This window comes from Ochlerotatus camptorhynchus, unplaced genomic scaffold (genome assembly GCF_037179485.1).
Source record: "Ochlerotatus camptorhynchus isolate MF236.1 unplaced genomic scaffold, CSIRO-AGI_Acam_v1.1 ptg000006l, whole genome shotgun sequence".
Taxonomy (NCBI): Eukaryota; Metazoa; Arthropoda; class Insecta; order Diptera; family Culicidae; genus Ochlerotatus; species Ochlerotatus camptorhynchus.
In genome coordinates this window covers 285678-310701 of record NW_027040498.1, presented here as the reverse complement: position 1 = coordinate 310701, position 25024 = coordinate 285678, and the positions used below count along the sequence as shown (strand labels likewise).

At 39.5% G+C, this 25024-nt stretch overlaps 1 protein-coding gene across 1 annotated transcript; it reads right to left on the bottom strand.

The window, feature by feature from the left end:
* Positions 1–6270: 6270 nt before the first annotated feature.
* Positions 6271–23877, bottom strand: LOC135717145 (choline transporter-like protein 1). Its single transcript, XM_065239102.1, has 8 exons — positions 23715–23877; positions 9483–9593; positions 9012–9131; positions 8055–8158; positions 7504–7990; positions 7077–7445; positions 6635–7015; positions 6271–6568 (listed from the first exon to the last, which is right to left on the bottom strand). Exons 1-8 carry the CDS (start codon positions 23775–23777, stop codon positions 6332–6334), a joined length of 1872 nt encoding a protein of 623 aa, XP_065095174.1. The 5' UTR covers positions 23778–23877; the 3' UTR covers positions 6271–6331.
* Between the last annotated feature and the right edge of the window lie 1147 nt (positions 23878–25024).

Here is a 25024-nt window from a genome sequence, read left to right as displayed (position 1 = left end):
CCTGGCATCGAGAATCGCCCACAAATTCTCGATGGGGTTGAGGTCCGGGCTTTGTGGAGGCCATTCCAGTGGTTTAATTCGACATGACCGGAAGAAAGACTTAGTCTTCTTGGCAGTATGCTTCGGATCGTTGTCCTGCTGGAATACGAATTTCTCCTCAAGGCCCGTCTGGATCAGCGAAACTTCCAGATTTTCCCGCAGGATGTCGATGTAGGAATCTGCCGTCATTATCCCGTCGATTTTCACCAGGCTTCCCACTCCACCCCACGAAAAGCACCCCCAGACCATCACATTTCCTCCTCCATGCTTCACCGTGCCTTGTATGTGGCGCTCCTGAAGCTCCTCACCCGATCTACACCACACACGAACCCGTCGCTTCCGGTTGAACAGTTCGAATTTTGATTCGTCCGTCCAGAGAACCGTTTTCCAGAACTCTAGGGGCTTATCAGCATGCTCCTTAGCAAACTTAAGCCGTTTGACTTTGTTTGCCTTGCTGATAAATGGGCGCTTCCGAGCAACTTTGCTGTTCAACCCCTGTGCTACGAGACGGCGACGAACAGTTCGACTGGAAACTGTTAGCTGAAGAGCCTCCTGGATCTCGCGGACAGTTACCTTCGGGTTCTTCTTCACTTCACGCATGATCTTGGTGTCCGTTCTCGCATCCGTTTTGCGCATCCTGCCTCTGCCAGGGCGATCCACCACTGATCCGAACGATTTCATTTTCTGCAGAATTTTCCCGACCGCTGTTTTGCTGATATTGTACTTCCTAGCGACAGACCGGTGCGATTCACCGTTTTGCACATCACGAACAACCAATTTTCGGATACACACGGGAATTGCTTTCGAAATCACTACGTCCTCCATTTTTTTCAACTGATTCAAATGCGATCACGTGTACAAATGCACCAGTTCCACCCGTTTGCTTCAATACATGTCAAACTTTCAAAACAAAAACAATCGAGGGGTTTTCCGATGGAAACTTATCGAAAACATACCGATTTTTGAAGTGGGCACTTTTTTTTGTCACTGTTTTCTTTTTCAATCCAAATTGATTTTCTTTTACTTCAAGTAAAACTTTATATTTTCAGTATTCCATAGGTGTAACTTTAAAAGAATAATAAAGGTAAGACATCGAAACAGACTACGGTGTGTTTATTTGAATTTGAACCAAATAAATGAGAGAAATTTCAAAAATGATGGGGTGGGCACTTTATTTTGCCTATCAGTGTATTTTGATGCTACAGACTTCATCCCAGTCATGGTTGATCTAGTTGAATAAATCAGCTGAACTCCAAAACGCTTTCGTCTTCTTCTTATTCGCATTTCAAGCTTCTCAACTTAGTGTTCTAAATGCACTCTCAAAGTTATTAATTGAGAGCTTTCGATGCCAATACCAATGCATGAATCTGTATATTGTGTGGCAAACACAATTATACCAACAATCAATAAGAAACTAACGATTTTAAATTGGCTCACTACTTGACTAGCCTATTGGTCCCAAGCAAACCATTAACGCACCCCATTCTAGTCGAAATTCTAGTACTACGCAATGTTTGTTTTGATTCGCTATGAAAGTTTGACAGATAAAATGAGGGTTTATTGGCTTTTCCTATGTTTCGAGGGGTGATCAAACAGCTGCTCTGTAGGCAACACTGTATTTTGCAGTGGAACATAGTAGCCATGATTTTTGTGTCCTTTTCAACGCCCCATAAACACCAATGTTGCCTGCTGAGCAGTTGATTGAGCATGATCAGAAGACATCAGCGCATTCACCATTGATAACACGAAGACGGCAGGACGTGCAAATGTGAAAACCAGTATTCAATCCTGATGCTTCAGAATATCCAATCGATTTTAATTTCTGGATGGTAATATTCGAAATATTCCTCAGCTCTTTCGAGCACTTGACTTCCTCGAACGGCCGAATGCACCTGATAAAACATGCTCGTTCACTCATGTTGCTTCCTGTATTAAAAAAAATTAAAAATAATAATCTTTAAAAATGATTTCATTGAAATACAACTGAAGGTAATGCTTACCTTTTAACGAAGACTACAAATCAAGAAGACTGGCAACTGTTCCCTTCTCCCATACAAATGTCAAACGTCACTGATAACAGCGCCTCTATCAATCAAAGGTGCAACTTTGAAACACAAGTGTTAGTGAGACTGCTCATAAACAGTGACTGTGTGTGTGTGTGAACTAATGTCACCGAATGAAGAATCATAACATGGTACTCGTTGTTGTTTTTGTTTTGCTCTACAAAATTTCATGGCAATTTGTATCCTAATCCTAGCAAGCCGGTGGTTTTCCAACTCCAAAACGAAAAACTTGTCATGGTGGATGATGTTGAGGATTGAAACTCGGATCGATACCTAGTGAAAGTAACTTTTGCTTATGAACGAGGAACCGAAATATTGTTTATTTAGCTTGTTTGAAGCAATAAATTAAAAGGAATTGTCAGCCACCATTGAGTGAACTACCGTCATTCGGAAGCTGCTGAAAATTCAAGGTTCCAAAAGAAGAAAGATCCTGTACCTAAATCACGATGCAACGGAAGGCGTAGCAGGATCTAATGTTGGAGATAATGAAAATGAAAGGTTGAAGGACTGCAATCCCAAACGGTACGTATTGATAAAGAAAATATTTCCATTTTAGATGTTGTCAGAACATTAAACCATCATATAGTGATCCTCTGTATGCCGTAACAATTCTTGGAATCGACCGACCTCATCCAGTGAAATCGACCGACCCCTTGGCCAGTGACATCCAAATGGCCAGCGTGTACCTACTGTGCCAAGTTGCCGAGCGTCACAACTTAAACCCCTCATTGTGACCAGGTGCCAAAGCCGTGCGGAACGGGCATGCATTTTACTAATGCACCATATGAATGCCCATAAATGCGTCACTAAAGGGCTTAGGAAAAGTAGAAGATAATTCTGAGCTAGCAAATTAATGATCGAGGAAGGTCCCACCATCATTGTGAATGGCATCATTGCCATAGTTTTAATTTTCAAAACAAATTTACGTACGCATCTGTTCAGTTTCAGCTGGAATTTTACTCGTTGTCAGCATAAAGCAAAGAAAGAAACGTTTCACTTTTTACGACAATCATAACAAAACAAATAATTGACAGCTATTTATTTCTACCTATGTGTGTGAATGTACTCGTGAATTAACATACACCATCATACACAGGTTCCACTTTTTCTCAGAAGAGGCGTTGCCGTTACTGTCTCCTGATTTTTGGCAGAGTTGCCAGTCTTCTAGATTTGTAGTCTTCGCACAGACAAACAGACATAACTCTCGTAAGTTGTTCATCGAACAAGCATTTAACGGACAATTTAAAAGTATCGTAGTTGGTAGTACCACCACCTGTGGCGCGCATAGTCAATTCCCTTGAGTTTGACGTTTACACACTACCGCCAACAATCAATACGAAACTAACGATTTTAAATTGGCTCACCACTTTAGTAGCCTATTGGTCCCAAGCAAACGATTAACGTACCCTATTCTAGTTGAAATTCTATTACTACACTATGTTTGTTTTGATTCGCTATGAAAGTTTGACAGATAACATCAGGGGTGTGTGGATTCATGCGGAACATGCAGGGGTGAGTGAAATAGCTTGGGACTGCTTGGGACCGTTGTTCTGGTACTGAGTGAGCCAAAAATAATAATGATTTTCTTCGGGACCCAGTGGTCTTAGAGTTACCTCTATGCTATCGCCATCTGTTCAGTGTAGTGCCCATCACAGTGTACTCAACAGATGGCGGTAATGTTTTAGCGACAATGTTTTACAGTGAGAAATATTCAATGTTGTCTGTTTGTCTGTGGTCTTCGCTTTTAACCAAATCTTTTTAAGATGTATGTGGTAAAAAGCAATCTTTGCGATCAACTGCTTGTTTTCACCATTCAAACTCATTTAAGTATCAGATCGATAGGTACAATTTCTACATTAGGTACAGACAGATGTTTTTGGTGTTCACTACTACAGTGTTGAGTATTTGACTTATTACCGTTAAGATCACTGATACAGTCGCGCCCGGAACCCCTTTGGATACGGTTGTGTTTGTTCTCTGTTTTGTGCGTGCGTTCGCTTTCATAGTTTTCGGCTGCATTTGCCGGATTAGCGCTGGCACTCTGCCTCCCGGACGGTTATACGTGTGTGAGTGGTGGTTTTCTCGCTTTCCGAGAAGTTTTAGAATCGAGAAAGAAACATGATTCATCATGTTTGCAAAATTGCAAGCATCAGAAGATTTGGTGCTGCGTGGTTTGATTTTTTCTCCCGGACCAGAAATTTGTGGCATCGCGAGTGAAAATTTTAATTTCAGTTTATGTATGCGCTGCAAGGTGCGTGAAAGAGTTGGCACGATCGGTGTTGATGTTGGTACACTTGCAACTATTTTTTGCAAAAATAAAAAAAAATTAAGTAGGTACTTTGACTATATGTTTTTAATATTACTTCTACGTGAAGTCAACGATTTGCAAAAAAAAAATAAAGTTTTTTTCGAAAGTAATTGATATCAAAAGTGTACCAAAAGTGCTTCTGAACGTGTTTCGCAGTTGGGTGTGGTGAAATTCGTGGTTGTTTTCAGTGAAAATTCCGTATCACAAATTTGCTCACCGAGTTCCTTTTTTTTTGCCGTTCGACGACATCGGGAATGCGCTCCCGGATATATTGATTTGGTGAGTACGTTCTAGTTGAGGATTGTTCTTGTACATTTCTCGATTGCATTTTCGAGGGGACGTGTCTGCTTTTATGGGCAGTGCGTTTGATGGTCGGTTTGGTAGTGGTATCCTTTTAAATATAATGTCTCATGTCCAAATAACCTCGATTTTCGGTCTATTGATTGAATACTTTAGTATTATATTTTCAAAACATACAATGATGAATTATGTCATTTCATGGCACATAAAACATAAAGTGTGTGTATAGGACCCAACAATCTAGGTTATTTGTATTTTGTAAAACATCTTTATTTTTTATTATATTTTTCATTTTACTACATATTTTATATACATTACATATCACATGATTATATATAAATTCATAATGTAAATTACAATAAATAATGGGACGGGAGGGAGCATCAGGGCATCATTGAAGTTGTAACTGGACAATGGAGTGGAGTGCCAACCGGAGTCTAGGAGGGAATGTGTACTGTCATTTTAGATAGTTACATTTCACTCCAACAGTTGCAATGAATTTGACGCGCTCTTCTTAAACAAATCATCCCGTGGAAAGCTTAACATGCATTGCGAATTTCGTTATTCATTTTGTTGGATCATATTGTTGGAAGGAGATTCTCTTATTCCCGCGGGTTTCGCGTAAGTGCCTCTGCTTACGGGCCCGTCCAACCCTTTTTGGCCCTTCATACAGCAGTATGTTGAATTCAGAATGATGATGGATCTTGATCTTGCTGTTGAGTGGAGCCGCATGCAGGGCAAGACCCAAGCTAGGATGGTGGCTACTTACATACATACATACATTACCGTTAAGATCACTGATACAACTATGCAAAATTGAAGACAATGAATAAAAAAGAAAATTAAAAAATCGTCAATTTGAATGGAATTGCTCCTTCAGTAAGGGTCGCTAGTTTGAACATCATATCACTTTTATTTAGTTCTAGCTCAATATTCATCAAATGAATTTTTTAGTTTTGTTAGTAACGATACCTTTTCATGGTATCACATTGGCGTGCACAAGGTGGGTAAAAATTTTATTTCCATATTTACAAAGTTATGATATAAAATATGTTGATATTCCCAAAAATCCAGTCACCACTGCAACAGACAATATGAAAACATAAAAAAAAACTCGCTTCATCGTATGATCTTATGAAACCAATATGCCTTTTTTTTTGCCTGAGTGTAGAGCCTTGTTGGATTACATGTTTCAGATAGCTGCTTCTCACTCTGCAGTCATGGAGCCCTAAAGCTGACGCGATTGATAAGCCGCATCCTTGAACAAGTTCGATGTTCTCAAACCAGCAACCATTTCAAAGAATAAGGAGGACATTCAATAATTAGCTAAAATGTGTCACTGTTGAGCCTATATCTAGGGGAGTTCAAGTAAGGTAAGATTGATTTTTCTACTTCTGCGGTTTGTTATATCTGCCATTAAATATGCAAAGGATGTTGTTTCTTTGAACAAACAATACAAAGTTTAAAATTTGTGCCATCTTTATTGAAGACTCATTCAAAATAAAAAAAAAAGCATCACACATCACACAAGAGTAAAATGTATTCCTTACTTGGAATGCGCTAGTGCCTCTCTGGAGGAAAGGCCATCATTTTCATTCATTACGAACTAAGCTTAATCTGATCAGTCAACGGTTTCCGAAATTGTTTTCGATAATCTCTTTTTCGCGCCAGATCCTTCGCTGGTCCACGCCTTGCCGTCCTTGAGCGTGCTTGCCGTGCGCAAATCGTGCACCGCGAGGGCCTTTTTCGAATCCTGCACAAATTCCATCAATCCGCGGGACATGTAGTACGGCCTGCTGATGCCATCGTTCGACTCGCAATCCTCACAGAAACACAGAAATATGGTGTCGACAGTCATCTGGCGGATTCGAGTAAATTTCATTAGAGTCAAGATTACGAATGGAATGTATTATGCTGCAATTACCTCATATACCGTCATGAAACAATGCGCCACTAGGTAAGCAAAGATGCCCACTAAGATTATCGGAACGTAAGGGTGATGCAGTCCGGTTTTCTTCTGTATAAGCTCCATTCCGACGAGACAAGTGACGACCACTACAAATACCTTGGCGAGGATCAGTACAAAGTCTCCAACCGAGTTGATCGCAAAAACTCGCAGTGCATTGTTGGTCAACAGTCGGAAGGCATTTTTTCCTGCCCTACAGAAGGAATCGCCGTGCATTGCAGTCATGATGTAGGCGTTTCGGGTTAGGTATTGGAGAAACTTTTCGAAACAGCTCAAGCAACATTGGCAGCACTCGAAGATACAGTTGGTCACTTTATTTTGGCGATCCCGAACGTAGTACTACAATGATTTCATAGGTTTGAATTAACACATTCAGCCAGAAATGTACGAAGACACTCACCATCAATAGTTTCAATGTTGCTCTTAAGAACTGCACCAACGCTATTATGAACGATCCCAGTGCCACCGTTCCCATGTGATACCGCAGCAAGTTGGCAAAACTCTTCAGAATTGGACTTCCCAGTTTCGACTTATTCCGCGTGAAGAACCAACAGGCTACCGCTCCGGCAATGACCATGTGCTGGCATCCGATGATGAATTGACAAAACCAGAAGAACGCCAGCAGATTGTACCATCGGGTGAAGAGCATCGTCGAGTCCTTAACATATTTTGCACTTTGATTGTTCTCCACTTTTAGCATCCCCGAGCTTTCGACCCACATGGTAAAGTACACATACAAAGCAATTACCACCGCAATAGATATAAAGGTCTGAAAGTTAAAGTTTGATTAAAAATTGTACCAAAAATAAACGTTTTCCTTGTCTTACCAATATAGGCTCGAGCAGTAGGAAAGGCATATTGGAAATGGCCTTCCCCGCTTCGCGAAACAGTTGCACCACCAGCCGAATCCTTTTCCTCATCACCAGTATGATCAAGTACACGATAACGGTGGCAATCGTTGCGGCGATTGCGTAGTACAGGTAATTGTTGGTTCTCATTTTTGCTCCCTCGCCAGCTTGATCGGGCATGTTCTGCTTTTCCCAGTCCCACTTGACCCAGAGCCAGATGGTTCCCACGGTACACACGACTATTACGGCCAGCAGCACAAACCACACGATAAATCCAGGTAGGAACCGCAGCAGCACCAGTGTCAGCAGGGAGAAGGCGAATGCTACTGCACAGAGCCACAGCATTTCCATGTAGCACGATTCAATGTCCTCCGATACTTCCTGGAAGAAGTTTCGCAACCCGGTACGGGTAGCCACATCATTGGTAGGATTTTCCTTGCGTATGCACCGATTCAGGAATGGTTTACTGTGCAGAAAGAAAGTGAAGCTGGGTTATTCGGATCCAGTGAAGTTAGTGACGACTGTCTTACTATCCTTCGACGTCTTCACATTTTGAAACGCACTGCCGGTGCAGATCGGTTGAGATGCCGGACGTCTCCACCAATAGGTACTTCTGTTCGGTGCGATCTGTGCCCTGCAATGTAGAAATTATTAAAACTGATCGACTTTGGATTGTAATGCAGGTTCATGATGGTGTAAGAATTTGATGCTTTCATTGCAGGTAGGTATCCCTGCACTACACTTGTTTTTAATCTCTCCCAGTAGATTCTTGCTCTACGTCCATATGGGAAATTAAGCCTGCTCTCAAATGAATGTTCTTATAGCATTTTCGTGCTTGTTGTTTGAGAGCCGTTGCACGGTTTTATATGTTGTGTGCGACAATCACACTGATACTCTATGGCCAGGGAAATCGAGATAATTTCACCCCCAAAGATCTTCAACATAATCTTGAAATAGCGGCAGTGACGTTTTCCTATATATTATGTTCAATTTACAGTAATGATCCGATTACTGTATATTTTGGTAGCAGCTTTTTGAAAATCTTTTCTAATGTTCTACGAAACCCATGCGCTTTCTCAGTGGTCTAAATGCACCTTAAACATCCACCTTGAATGATGTGGAATTAAGGTTATCTGAAACCTGAAACTATTGAAAGATTAAAATCTGATGCGTGCAGGGGCTGACTAAACCGGGTCATTACTATAATATATGACCAAGCCTTGTGTACCTACCCCTACTTGAATTCCACGGAGTAATCCTCGTTCATTACAAACGTGCATCAGGTTATGGATTTATACGGTAAAATCGATTTCCCTATAGACCTCAATTAGGTCACATAATCTACCATCGGAACACATTTTTATGAACCTGCCACACTAGGATCCATCTGTGCTACCCACCTAAATATGACAGCTTTGAATCGTACAAGTTGTTGGTATATCCTACATATCAACCAAATTGTACCATACTCTGAACTTATAACTTACCTTGCACGATAGATCCTTATCCGGTTTGTTGTCCCGTCCACATACGTTGGCACAGTCATCGTAGCCATTTATTATGCGATAGATATCACCAAATGCCATACAGTAGATAATGAGTACCAACTGTAGCGTGGTACCCCGCCGGAAACCGGACCGGGGAGAAATTAGATGTAGGCCATGCCATGTCAGTCGTGCATTTGGGAACGGAGTAAGGGAGGAAAATTAGAGCACGGAGACACAGATTAGTTCTACCCATGTGAATAGCCATTAATAATGCATGCCGGCGTTGGATTCATTCATTGGTCACGGTGAGCGTTTGTGACAATGGTTTGGGTGGTGAATGCCAGCGTGTTGTAAATGACCAATAATTGCAGTTGACTTTTTGATGGGTTATTTCAATAAAGTTAGCGTTTTTGGTTTTGGGAATTATCTAATGAAAATTGAATTATGAGTATCAACAGATGGCATACATACCAAAATTAGAATAAACGCTGCCTTGACCGCTATAAATAGGATATCAGTGCAGTGACGATCATTTTCGTACAGGTTTGTGTCATCTTTGTTGGGTGACGAGGATGCAGAATGCTGTAATGATAACATAGAGCAATATGTAAAATTTAGGGTGACCAGCAGGGCTGTGGAGTCGGAGTCGGCGGATTTTTTAGCATAAGGAATCGGAGTCTGAGTTATTATTTATTTATTTATTTATTTATGACTAAACATCCGCAGGCATTATTCGCCCCGATGATGTAACTTGATGTAACTGATCTAGAAAAAACAGCCCAGTGGCAGGCAACATGTTATACCGTGACAGCGGGCCCAGCACAGCAAAATAAACGATTTGAGCCCGGGACATGCTGCCTACTGTCAACCGCTGCTGTTGGTATAGGCCTTGTCACTGGCCTTAGAAAAAACGAACTAAACCTCCGGCGAAGCAGCTGGCGAGTCAGGTCAAAGTCAAATAGTGCGGAGACTCTATTGAAGAGTCTCTGTAAACCATCGATTGCGCTGAACATAATTAGTTCGCTGTATGGGCAGGCTGAATTATTTGTTCTGTGTTGAACATTGATGTCAATAAGCTCAAGGAGAACAGGGCAATCGGTGCGTCCTTGCAAAATATCTGCAATTAGCAATGCCCTTGCTGTATCACTTCGGACCGACAGGGGCTCCAGATGGATCAGTTGCAAACGACTTTCGTAGCTAGGCAATCGGAAGGGATCCGTCCACGGCAGTTTACGTAGCGCATATCTCAGGAATCGTCGCTGAACAGACTCAACTCTTTCGACACCTTTCTTGTAGTGAGGAGTCCAGACAACCGAACAGTATTCTAATTTGGAGCAAGACAAGGAGCAGTACAACCATAGAGGTAACTCTAAGACCAGAAGGTCCCGAAGAAACGTGCTCAACTTTTTGGCTCAGCTCTGGTACTCTCTTCGGTCCCAAGCTAATCGATGCACCCCTCGAAACATAGGAAAATTTGCGAACCCCTTATTTTAACTGTCATACTTTCATAGCAAATCAAAACAAACATAGTGTAGTGCTAGAATTTTGACTAGAATGGGGTACGTTAATCGATTTGCTTGGGACCAATAGGCTAGTCAAGTAGTGAGCCAATTTGAAATCGTTAGTTGCCACCGGTTGGTACAACGATTTAAGGCATTAGATATCCGTGAAGGCTTTGGTAATCCTGAAGATAAACCCTAGAACTCTGGAAGCTTTATCAACGGCATACGAGATGTGCTGCTTGAAAGAGAGTTGTGTATCCATAATCACATCTAGGTCCTTAATATGGCTGACGCGCTCAGTGCCTAACAAAACATACTTGAACATAATAGCAACCGGTGGAAACTAACGATTTTAAATTGGCTCACTACTCGACTAGCCTATTGGTCCCAAGCAAATCGTTTAACCAACAATCAATACGAAACTAACGATTTTAAATTGGCTCACCACTTTAGTAGCCTATTGGTCCCAAGCAAACGATTAACGTACCCTATTCTAGTTGAAATTCTATTACTACACTATGTTTGTTTTGATTCGCTATGAAAGTTTGACAGATAACATCAGGGGTGTGTGGATTCATGCAGAACATGCAGGGGTGAGTGAAATAGCTTGGGACTGCTTGGGACCGTTGTTCTGGTACTGAGTGAGCCAAAAATAATAATGATTTTCTTCGGGACCCAGTGGTCTTAGAGTTACCTCTATGGTTTAACGTATCCCATTCTAGTCGAAATTCTAGTACTACACTATGTTTGTTTTGATTCGCTATGAAAGTTTGACAGATAAAATGAGGGGTTCGTGGATTTTCCTATGTTTCGAGGGGTGAATCGATTAGTTTGGGACCGAAGATAGTACCAGAGCTGAGCCAAAAAGTTTAGCACGTTTCTTCGGGACCTACTAGTCTTAGAGTTACCTCTATGATAATAGTCTCTTTCTTGCGCGAAAAAGAGATAACCGAGCATTTCGACGGGTTAACCTCCATATGATTCAGAATACACCAATCACCAAAAGCATTCAACTGACGTTGAAGGAAGCAACAGTCTACAATTGAGTGAATTCCAAGAAAGAGTTTCAGCCTAGAGGTAACTTAAGACTAGTAGGTCCCGAAGCAACGTGCTCAACTTTTTGGCTCAGCTCTGGTACTATCTTCGGTCCCAAGATAATCGATGCACCCCTCGAAACATAGGAAAATCTATAAGGCATTTTACGAGACGTTTCGAATCAGCTGTTTTTTTTTCTGTTTACCTATTTTGACGTTTACCAGCGGGCTGATTTGTTGACATACCACGACCAAAATCAAAACAACATCAGACGTAAACAATAACAATGCCTCGAGCACGTTCGAGCGGCCCGCCAGGAACGGTCATCAAGACGTCACGTAAATAGCTTATTAGCCCCTCATTTTATCTGTCAAACTTTCATAGCGAATCAAAACAAACATAGTGTAGTACTAGAATTTCCACTAGAATGGGGTACGTTAATCGATTTGCTTGAGACCAATATGCTAGTCAAGTAGTGAGCCAATTTAAAATCGTTAGTTTCCACCGGTTGGTTTAAGGTCATCTGCGTAAGATAATCGTGGTCCCTCAATAGCCACATTCACGTCGTTGGAGTTAATCAGGAAAATAAGCGGTCCCAGGTGACTACCCTGGGGTATGCCGGACGTGGCAGCGAACATACGGGACTCGTGATCACCAATGAGGTACGACTGAAACCATAGCAAAAGGCAGCCGTGGATACCAAGCCTGTCCAGTTTTGCGATGGATATGCGGTGATTCAATTTATCGAAGGCTGCAGATAAGTCAGTACATCCGTCTGAGCATGATCCGACATACTGTTAGAGATGTAGGAAGTTAGGCACAGCAAGTTAGTGGCAGTGGAGCGACCAGCCATGAAACCATGCTGGTCAGAGTTGAAGAAACAGTAGCAACTCCGACTCCGATTGTTATGAAAAAAAAAATTGCAACTAGAACCTAATTCGATTCATCTAATCTAAAATCTAATCTGTAAAATAATTCGGTTAGATGACGCCTTATCATTTTTTCTTGTCAATATTGATGTTTGCAGAATATCTGAGACATGACGCAAAGATGATTCTGCGAAATGACTAGATTTCAAATAAAAATATTTAAACAACCTAATTTGATCGATCCCAACTAACAACTTTAGCTGCAGATAAGGTTTATACCGGCAAAATTTGCCTAATACAGCTAATTTTTGACTGTATAATAGGAAAAAAATACCATAGAATAAAATACAACAACAATATCTATTGCCAACAGTCGATATGACTGTATGTATATCATACAAGTAAATTTAATATATTGTTATTACAATAGATCTACGATGGATCGAAGTGTGCTCTGCTTCAAAACGAACGCGAAAAAAATTAAGCTGTCAAATTGCTCGTATAATTATGTTTTGTCGCGGTTTTTCAAATTTTATCTGACGATGATTTGCCAGTTTTGAAAATCGATAAGGTTTCTGAAGAATAGTTTTTGTTTTTATGGCCGAAAGAAGGTTTTTTTCCAAGTGCATTTATGACCGGTATTCCATTGGAAGTTTTTTTTTGGTTCCATTGGAAGTTAGGTATTTTCGGTTTTGCATTGTTTTATACCAGAAGCTTACAATCAACTGGACAGGATTACTGGATATATTGGATTGATATGGTTCATATTATTTCCGTTATTATCCATTTTACATACCATTTATTACATGACATATTATATATTGACTTACATTTATATAACTCGGAGCATTTGGTACGGTATGTCCATAGAGGTAACTCTAAGACTAGAAGGTCCAGAAGAGACGTGCTCAACTTTTTGGCTTAGCTCTGGTACTCTCTTCGGTCCCAAGCTAATCGATTCACCCCTCGAAACATAGGAAAATCTACGAACCCCTCATTTTATCTGTCAAACATTCATAGCGAATCAAAACAAAATTGTGTAGTACTAGAATTGGGTACGTTAATCGTTTGCTTGGGACCAATAGGCTAGTCAAGTAGTGAGCCAATTTAAAATCGTTACTTTCCACCGTTTGGTATGTCCAGGCATCCTTCCACCCCTAAGGATTCAAGAAATCTCGAGTAACATTTGAAGTGGGCCTATGTCCAAAACGTAAACAAATCGGGTTTTGATACCATTCTTTAGCACCGTTTGATAGCCACTAATCGTGTAGGAAAATTCCGCATAATCGAGAAAAATCATTAAAAATAACTCAATTTTCGAAACGGCCGATCAACGAAATTTTTCGATTCATTAATAGGCCCGCATACAAAAACGGCCAACCATTCATTTATTTCATTTTATTGATAAGCCTATTGTCGTAGAAGGGCCGATGATTGAAAATTTTCAAACCAAAGCTAGGCCCTACTGGTTGAGGCAGGGCCGATGATTTGTTTTGAATTTATTTGACGTTGCGAAAAGGCTTAGCAAAGGGCGTACCATTCGTGATGACAAGCACATCGGCTAAAAAAAATGGGTCTATCCATTGAAAGACTCACAAAAAGGCTTATTAATTTATGAAATTAAATTGTTATCCATTTTCATATATTTTTGAAAGCTTTCCGCATATTTTGGAGGTGGTATACTGAGATGCAGTTACTTCAATTTTCTTAAATATGAATTGAATAGTGGTGGAAAAATTTAAAATTCATTTTCTGGTTTGTTTACGTTTTGGACATAGGCCCTTTTCAAATGTTACTCTATAAATGCGTTGTTGTTTGAATGTTTTTATTTAAACACGAATCATTCCAAAGAATCATCTTTGCGGCAAATGCAACGCAGTAGGCCTGGCCGTTTAGATGTGTGTATCATATCTCAGATATGCTGCCAACATCAATATTGACAAGAAAAATGATTAGGCGTCATCTAACCTAATCATTTTCCAGGATGCTTTCTCGTACTGACTGTGTTTGTATTAGATTAGATTAGATTATATTGTTATTACAATTAATCTACAATACGTCCCATATAGTATGAATTTTCAACAATAGAAAACAATAAAATGTATGATATAAAATGACTCAAGTTTGTTCGGGAAAAAGTAATTTTCTGTACGATTAAGATACATAACAACGCCTTCTATTCAGGGCCGAATTTGAGGCAAAGGCTGAGCATAGTTTTTTTTGTATTTTAAGGTGATTCCCTGAAGAGTCCACAAATGGCCGTTATGATGGCTGATATGTCCTATCACTTCAAGTTTTCCAGAGCACAAATCTTGAACATTGTTACAACAATGCTCATGAAATTGGAACTCCTTGTTTGCTGTACTGCAGCATACGCGGAGTTTCAGTTTCGTTGTTGTATCTTTTGTGAGAGTTGATATTTGTGCGCTTTAAATTTCATGGTGATATTTGTATCAATCATAAATAAGGTTTCCACAGCGATTCACCTCAATTTTCATACATACTTGGAAAAATTCATGTAAATTTATGTGATCTGAGAGTGACATATACGAGCGTCAATTTTGACATAAAATTGAGTCATTACTGAAATATAGGTCAATCAAACGTACTTTTCGTCGAGCAACGAACTTTTCAGTCTCGGAGCACTTAATATTACATGACATATTTGTTGACGTCTCATCTTTTATGTCAAAAATGGATTCCGTCACGTGTGAAATTAGTTATTTCTAAGTGTGTATGAGCAGATGGTCGGGAGTTCAATCAACCGATGGCAACTAACGATTTTAAATTGGCTCACTACTTGACTAGCCTATTGGTCCCAAACAAATCGATTAACGTGCCCCATTCTAGTCAAAATTCTAGTATTACACTATGTTTGTTTTGATTCGCTATGAAAGTTTGACAGATAAAATTGGGGGTTCGTGGATTTTCCTATATTTCGAGGAGTGCATCGATTAGCTTGGGTACCGAAGAGAGTACTAGAGCTGAGCCAAAAAGTTGAACGCGTTTCTTCGGGACCTTCTGGTCTTAGAGTTACCTCTATGGTTCAATCATAGGCTTGGTCAATACACGCTAAGAAAAAAGTATGCATTAATGTTTAAAGTTTAAACAGTTTCGAGAAAACCCGCACATATTCATAAAATGAATAAACGCTGTTTATTCATTGGATGAATAAACGCGTTGTTCTCGAAACTGGTTAAATTTTAATCATTAATGAATAAAGACGTTTTTCTCAAAAGTGGTTAAATTGTATACATCCGAATGATTTTAAATTATTGTATTTTATTTTCAATATCCTTAATTTTAGGTCAATTTCTTCGCCTTTACTTAAACCCTAAACTAGGTTTATCCTTATGGGTGAACCTGATTAACCAGTATCAAGTACAAATGAGGCCGAAGAAGTAGCTCGGAACACATATGCCTGGCATATCAATTGTGCTTCTGATGGTGATTCGTTCCGATGGATGCATCTGTGGTGGGTACACGACGTTAGGCATACGGTCGTTAGGCATATGGACGTTAGGCATACGGACGTTAGGCATACGGACGATAGGCATAATGGACGATAGGCATAATTGACGTCAGGCATAATGGGCGTTAGGCATAATGGACGTTAGGTATAATCTCAGCTGCAACGCCCAGCGATGAGAAATCGCCAATCAGCGTGTTGAGTGGTACTTGGTTCACCACCAGTGGAGGAAGCTTGACTTTTACCGAACTCGGGCCGGCAGAATTCTCGGTTTCGACGGCATCGCCGAAATCACCGATGTCGCTGGCGTTCGTCGCGGTAACATCATCGCGTCCACTCGTACCATCGGACTGTCCTTGATTCTTCTTTCTCTTCCAGACGGACGATAATGGGGACCGTCTATCGATTGCTGACATCGGTGACAATAATGAAAGAGTCTTAAAACTTGCGACGTCTTGGACAGGCAAAGTAATGGGTTGCAGATGGTACGTTTGCCACAGTTCCTTGTTTGTTTCGGCAACTCGTCACTGTTCATGGAAGTACCGGTCCCTCACATCAGCAGACAGTTCCGCTAACTTTCATTCAACAAACAACAAAAACAGAATCATCGTATCAAAAAGTATGGGAGTAAATCCTGGAAGCAGCAGGTGTGTTTTTTTTGTTATTGAATGAAAAACCACAGAATTCATCATTCTTCATTTTATGAGCTGTTCTTTGGCATCATCTTTTATTCAACCTTAGCAGTTTTATTGTTATTGAATGAAAAATCACTGAATTCACCATTCTTTATTTCATGAGCTGTTCTTTGAGGAAAACCTTTTCTTCTTTGACAATTGCTATATGTTTTTAAGAATATATTACAAAAAATGTGTGATTTTTTTTATTTCTAGATGCGATTGATTTCAAGATATAGTTCAAAACTATGCTAAGTTTTCATCGCCAGGTTAACCGCTATCGCTACTATTATTGAATCTAATTAAATATCTAGCTACGTCACTTATGATATGATAAATAATGGATTCCAAACTGTGGTTATTAAATACACTTTGTTTGTATAAGTTGTATCATCTTTTATTCAACGCTTAGCCTAATTTAAGCATTGTTTACCATGCTTGAAACAGGTTACTAGAGTTGAACAGCAGCAAGGTATTTTATTCCTAACGTCCATTATGCCTAACGTCCATTATGCCTAACGTCCATTATGCCTAACGTCCGTATGCCTAACGTCCATATGCCTAACGTATTTATGCCTAATGGGGTACACTCATCTGTGGTAACTATGCGATTGGTGTAGTGCACTTGTAGTTCTTCCGCGTGCAAGTGCATCTGCCGAAAGGACTGCCAAATGGTAACGTTGACCGCACCAGCGATATCGCCCATCTCTTCGAGGCCATGTAGATAAGATAGTTGCCGTGGCTATTAAACGTCCAGGTACGACGTCCATCTCAGCCGCTTTACAGGAGATTGTGTTGCTGCTGGTCTGGAAGAAGCTACTGTGTTAGTTGAGGATTAATGGGTATTCGCAGGGAAGGTTCGCACATACCAAGATTTGTGCAGAAGCGGGACCTTGGGATTAGGTGAAGACTTCCAATACTAAAAGGATCAACTTACTTCTTTCTGGTTTTATGTCCGATTATTGTGAACCGTAGTACTGGAATCTACAACACGTTATACCGAGACTCCGGTCAGTCGAAGTTCATGCCACATTTAACCTGAAAAAAGTATTAACATTAAGTTTAATAGGCATTAATCAAATTAATCAACCAACTTACCTAATATTTATGCTGTGTTCCCTAGAAACAACACAAACCGTCGCTCTAAAACAAAACTGCAACTAAGACTTCCATTTTACACTGATCGTGAATGTAAACAAAGATATTTTTCAGTCAGTAATGAATAAAATTCAGAAACTTCCTGTGTTGAACGTTTTTCTCGGAAAGTGTCAAAATTGTATGCACTTTTCTGATATAAATTTTAACCACTTTATGACGGCTCGACAAGTTCTAAAAGTGGTTAAAAATAGTCATTAATGGATAGAGTCGTTTTTCCGTGTACGGTAACGGATTGAAGTAAAGCCCTACAGTAAAAGTATGGACGTCTGTCAAAAGTTGTTCCAATCGAACCGTCAAAATGCACCGCTTTACTCGATTGGAACAGCTTTTTTCAGTTTTGTGGTGACAGTCGTCCATACTTTTACTGTAGGGCTTTAGATTGAAGTGGCAATTGAGTTCTCCATGCAGGATCTCACAAACACTACACTAATAATATAATTTTACACACACTAGCGTATACTGTCATGTGCACGGTAAGAATGAAACATCCATTTATGATTTAAAGTGAACCCATTGTCAATAAAAGTGGCATTACTAATTAATCAATAATTTATTATGTCAATTAAGTAGTAACTATTTGCTACTGTTAGCAGAAACTCATTTTTGTTAAAATAATGAACTCATTAATGAGTAAAGCCACTTTTATTAAAAACGGGTTAAATTTTACTCATAAAAGGGTATTTGACTGTTATCGTGCAAGCGTAGGGTTTGTTTTCGTTTTGTTGTTTATTTTTACTTTAGAATGACAGTTCTTACAGCAAACAAAAAATTTCTCACAGCTAACAAAAAATGTCATCTCACTAACACACGCAAATCTCACCAATACGAACCCGCCTGGAGAGGACTATACCATAGAGGTAACTCTAAGACCACTGGGTCCCGAAGAAAATCATTATTATTTTTGGCTCACTCAGTACCAGAACAACGGTCCCAAGCAGTCCCAAGCTATTTCACTCACCCCTGCATGTTCTGCATGAATCCACACACCCCTGATGTTATCTGTCAAACTTTCATAGCGAATCAAAACAAACATAGTGTAGTAATAGAATTTCAACTAGAATAGGGTACGTTAATCGTTTGCTTGGGACCAATAGGCTACTAAAGTGGTGAGCCAATTTAAAATCGTTAGTTTCGTATTGATTGTTGACTATACTCTCAAACAATGGTCTAGGACTTGTACCAACAATCAATACGAAACTAACGATTTTAAATTGGCTCACTACTTGACTAGCCTATTGGTCCCATGCAAATCGATTAACGTACCCCATTGTAGTCAAAATTCTAGTACTTCACTATGTTTGTTTTGATTCGCTATGAAAGTTTGACAGATAAAATGAGGGGTTAGTGGATTTTCCTATGTTTCGAGGGGTGAATCGATTAGCTTGGGACCGAAGAGAGTACCAGAGCTGAGCCAAAAAGTTGAGCACGTTATTTCGGGACCTTCTAGTCTTAGAGTTACCTCTATGCTTGTACCACCTACAATTGTGTGCAACTTGCTCAAATAAAAAAAATCATAAAGTTTAGTTCTGAACTTCTAATTAAAATTTTATACTTTGGTCAGCCAATATACATATCTGAGCAACCAACAAAGCAATTGTTGAGTTGAGGTAAATGATTTTTCAGCAAATTAGCTTTGATAAATTACAAATTAAGGTCATTGTGGACATCGTTAACTGATGTATGGATGAGTTATTTTTGTCTGCTGAACATCAAAAGTAATGTTCGGAGATTGATTTTGAAGTATTGACGTCTACATTGAGGTTAAATGCACCAATGCTTCATGTATGTGTCCAATTTCTCTTACTGATTTGTATTGTTACATGTTCAATGCAACATGAATCAAAGAGAATAAACGAACTCTAAATTGAATATCATAATTCGGGGGCAATATGATCACATAAAACGTAAATATTGACATCAGTTCTTACATTCAAGAAAATTGACGAACTTATAGTATTAAAATCAATAGACTATGACGATGATGATCGTTCAGCATGATAACTTATTGCATTGAGTGTTTTGTTTAGTTTTTGGACATTTTTGAAATCTGCACCCATTCAACACCAACGGTTTTACCATAGAGGTAACTCTAAGACAAGAAGGTCCCGAAATAACGTGCTCAACTTTTTGGCTCAGCTCTGGTACTCTCTTCGGTCCCAAGCTAATCGATTCACCCCTCGAAACATAGGAAAAACCAATAACCCCTCATGTTATCTGTCAAACTTTCATAGCGAATCAAAACAAACATTGCGTAGTACTAGAATTTGGACTAGAATAGGGTACGTTAATCGTTTGCTTGGGACCAATAGGCTACTAAAGTGGTGAGCCAATTTAAAATCGTTAGTTTCGTATTGATTGTAGGTTTTACTTCCCTTCCGAAGGAAGACGTGACCAGAGATTTTTATGCCTCAGAAAAATACCACCGACCTCGGCTGGGATTGAACCCTGACTCATTGGGGTGATAAAGCAGTCACGCTTAAAACTACACCACCAGCGCCGGCTAAAATCTCGAATTGGAAAATAAAGATATTGGATGAAATTGATAAACCCCTCATATGACTTTCTATGGGAAATTCTTATTAAACTGATGGCCCACATTACCGTGCAGGCGCCGTGGGTTGGCAGGGTCCAGTATGGGTTACCGTGATGTTTATAAAGTACTATCAGCTAAAACTGTAACTTTTTGAGCTTTATCTCTATATATTATGGTTTTCTTAGCATCATGTTGGTGTTCGCTGATTCAAAGAATAAATGGGATAAGCATTGAGCTGTCCATAGTTGGGCGTTGTTGAACTTGTGGTACTTGCACAACATTTTATGTGAGTATCCAAGTAATAATATAATCACAAAATAACTCTAAATATAGGTTCAGAGTGAGATACGATATGGCTTGTTGGGTATTCAGATGAAACTATTACTTTAATAAAAACCAATCCTGGTTGTATCTCTTTTTCGTTTGCATGTAACACTATTTGATATTACTAACCATATCAAAGCGAACCTGAAAAAGATTATAGAGTCCCTTCTCGGAAGGAGTGTATTGTTAATGGACCTGGTCTACGCTTCAAAGTTGGCTTCTGTGATGTTTGGTATCACATAAAAGGTAAAATAGGTAGCACCATCTTCATCGAAACGTAAGTATTATTGACAATAATCATAACTAGATGAAATGCAAATTTATATGATAGGTAACTGGATCAACGATATTTAAACATGCGTGACAACACCTTTGACTCTCCTTTGTCTTATCCTTCGCCTATGCATTTACGCTTCTATGTTATTTATTTTCGGCAGATTTCAATCGACTCGCATATTTTTGTAGACATAACTATATATCAAAAATTCGGGATGACGAGGGACCATCAGGGCACCTAATTGAAGCGATTTGGATGGGGAGAGTGAAGATGTCAACTCCCTGTTGCTAACATTTCGTGGATAAAAGTCGCGCTCTTCTTCCCATTCATTGGGGCATCTTCCTGTTGAATCACTCGTTTTCTGACCAATTGACTGATCAAGTTGTTGGAAAGAGATTCTTAACTGTCCCAAGGAAATGAAAAGGGAATTGCCTATCCATCCATCCATTTGTTTTTGGATCTTCATGATATTATTAAGTTTGAACAAGTTCCTGTATTGTTAGTCTTTTACTGGAATCTGTTTTAATTGCTTCTATTTGAGTACATGTGAATTGTAAGCCAACTCCGTAACAAAATTTGCAGGCAGAACCCCCCTCTGGGGGCCCCCGCGCATATCATCATCATCAAATCCTTGTACGAAATGGTTTTTCATCAGATATTATGGAAATTTTATTTTTTTAAATGCAGTTGAACTTTTAGTTTTCAATATAAAGAAGCTTTCAAAATGTACATGTTGGATGGCAAGCTTCTAAAATGTCCTACAGAGTCGCCATAATCAAATGTTTGAGTATAATTGACAGGTAGATTTTGGAAGCAAATAAGTATTGAATTTGGAATATTTTTTAACTTAATTTTTTTTTAGTTTTAATTTTTGAAACAATGTGTATACCACAGACAAACAGACATAACACATTCAATATTTCCCACTGTAAAACATCGTCACTAAAACATTACCGCCATCTGTTGAGTACACTGTGGTGGGTAATACGCTGAACAGGTGGCGGTAGTGTGTAAACGTCAAACGCAAGGGAATTGACTATGCGCGCCACAGGTGGCGGTACTACCAACTACTATACTTTTAAATTGACCGTTAAATGCTTGTTCGATGAACAATTTGCGAGTGTTATGTCTGTTTATCTGTGTGTATACTGAGTAGGCCTTAATGCATGACAATGACAATGAGTATGATGCACAACAATGAGTCAACATTCTGAGCTTTATGTTTTCCACATTCGGCTTCCGAGGACTTCCCCTAATAAAAAATAACCATAAACGAACGATAACCCAAATCATTGCACTATTCCACAACTGGTTTGGATGATACCCAGAACACGTCGTTAAGCAAATTAACCATACAATTTTTATTAGGGTCGAACCGAGGTTCATAGGAAAAATAGGTTTGGTCGTCTTTTTGCCCTATGGTTCCCATGCTGAACACATCTTCTTGGCTTCTATCGTCAGGCTTAGGTGACAATAGACGAGTGCACGGGTGAACTTTTGTTCATCTACTAAAAAAAAATTGACACAACAGCGGGGCCCTGTTTACTAAAAATGAACACATGGATAATGCTCGCGTAACATTTGAAAAGGGCCTATCAACTTTTGTAAACAACTTGCTAGGTCCTTTTCACCATAACCGAAGTACTATCGAGAAGGGGAAAATTTCCCCTATCCGATGGTGTTGTTAGTTTGCGTGGGCGTATTCGGTTCGCGCGAAGAGGACTTAACAAGTTTTTTGTACAAAAGTTGATAGGCCCGTTTCAAATGTTACGTGAGTATTATTCATGTGTTCATTTTTAGTAAACAGGGCCCCGCTGTTGTGTCACTTTTTGTCGAGTGACTGAACTCAAATCCATCCGTGCACTCGTCTATTGACATGCTCTTCTCTGATACTTAAGGTGATATTGTTTTCATTTGATATTCAACAGCAAGACTAGCACAAAGATTTAATTCTAAAATGATGGAATACTGATGAAATTTGAGTTCACTACAATCTCTCTTAAGATTTAAGCAAAAAACAGACATCTCTGGACATCAAGTATTAAGGTGAAAGTGACCTAGTGAGTAAATGAAAATATCCAAAATGGTTATCTTTGAAGCATTACTTCAGATTCGAAAAGCTCTTGTCGATGCCTTCCTTTTATTATTGCACACAAAACTTCGAGAGTTTTTTCCTATCTGAAATGATGTCTCAGAGATAACCATTTTAAAAATTGTCATTTACTCACTACACACTTAGTTTTTTCTACCGAGCTCGGCTGTGCAAATCTCGGCAAAAAAAGTTTCACTGAGATCTCAGCAAACATTTCATTTGTTTGCTGAGATTCAGCTAAGCATTATCCGAGACTCAGCAATCAAGTGTCACTTTTGCTGAGATCTCAGTGAAACTTATTTTGCCGAGATTTGCACAGCCGAGCTCGGTAGAAAAAACTAAGTGTGTAGGTCACTTTCACCTTCATACTCGATGTCCAGAGTTGTCTGTTTTTTTTTGCTTAATACTTAAAGCGATTCTCGTTAACTCAAATTTCATCAGTATGCAATCCTTTCAGAATTTAGTCTTACTCGGAAAAAATCCGTTGTCATATTCATGAACGGCAGCCATGAACCATAGTTCACGGTCCGCGCATAGAAGAAAATGTACACCGTGAACTATATAGATCAAATGAAAAAAAATTTAAATACGTAAGAAGACACAATTCTTATTGTTAACTCAATGTCTTCCGGGAACTTGTCACCACTCATATGTTGGAACCAAAGCACTAGAAAACAATGAGATTTCTTATTTTACTAGTAGAAGACACTAGGGACGGAAAGCATTTTTTTTTTGCAACTTAAAGAAAGGTATAACCAAATTTTACAAACCTCAGCCGATACTCCTGGTGATACTTTATCACTTCTGCTTCCAAAACAGCAAATGTGCATCATCGTTAATCCACGTGTGATGAAGGTTTTTTTGAACTACTTGACTTGCAATCCGTACAATCCATAATGTAGCATCATTGATGTCGGTTCCATTTGCTAAAAGGTATTCACCCACTCAATTTCTTCACCTAATAGCTTTTAGTCAGCTCCGAAGGCTCTCTTACTTTTTCTAATACTTCAATCCATCAAGTACGCGGCGGCATCGATCACAACAAATTCTTCTTCACAGTTGATTTCCGTCCATATCCTTCAACTGCTGGCGCGCGACTAGTTGCCTTGACATATCCTTCGTCCTGTTCGTAGGTATACCACCACCGCCGCCCTCCGGTTTGCACTTTTACCATTCGCTAGCCTGGAGACATGAAAATAACAACGCGAACGCGAAAATAATAACTTCGATGATAATAACTCGCACTGTCAATGCTGGGGAGCCACCTTGCGCGCCGGCCCCTTTCCATCCATAGTCTGCTCCGGTACAGTTTATAATAGTTGCGACGAGAAATCACTTATACGTCTACGTACGTACGATGCGAGTGCCAGTTCATAATTTAACAGTTCGCCTGATGATATCCTGGAATAGGTTCTTCCCGTTTGTGGTTGGTTGGCTTTTAAATAAGCAAAATCGATGTACCAGCAATGATACTAGGCAGGAAGGTAGGCGTGCTAGTTAGGCTAGGACACCGCCACACCGTGACCCGTGACTAAATTCAGCTAGGACTGATGCACTGCAGACAATCGTTTGCGTTTGCTACTTGCCAATCAATACCATTTCGGCTGGCTACTGGAAAGGGGTTATTCAATGTAAACAAATCTCGTTTTTTTTTGGGGCAACGTGGTCGTGGAAGTGATTTTATTCACTGTTTATTTTGGCAACCCCCTAGCTGAAACTAGTTGTTATTATGGTTTATTAACGAAGTTTACACATGCTACTGCAGGCAAGCCAGTACCTAATTAATTATGTTCTTAGTGTGTTGATTATCGAGTTATAATCCTATATTTACATTACTTTAGAATACAATATACTTTCCAATATTTATCGTAGTGTGCTTGTTTATAAAACGCATATTTTTCAATAAATTGAAGTTATCCTATAGACGCATTTCGCGCCAAATCGAATCGAAACTGGCAGCACCCTCTCAGATTTCAATAAAATTTTCTGGATGTGTAGACTTTGACTAAATAAGCACTTTTGCATACTCAGTTTTTCCAAAATTTATCTAGACTAACATTTGAGAAGGGCCAAATTTTTT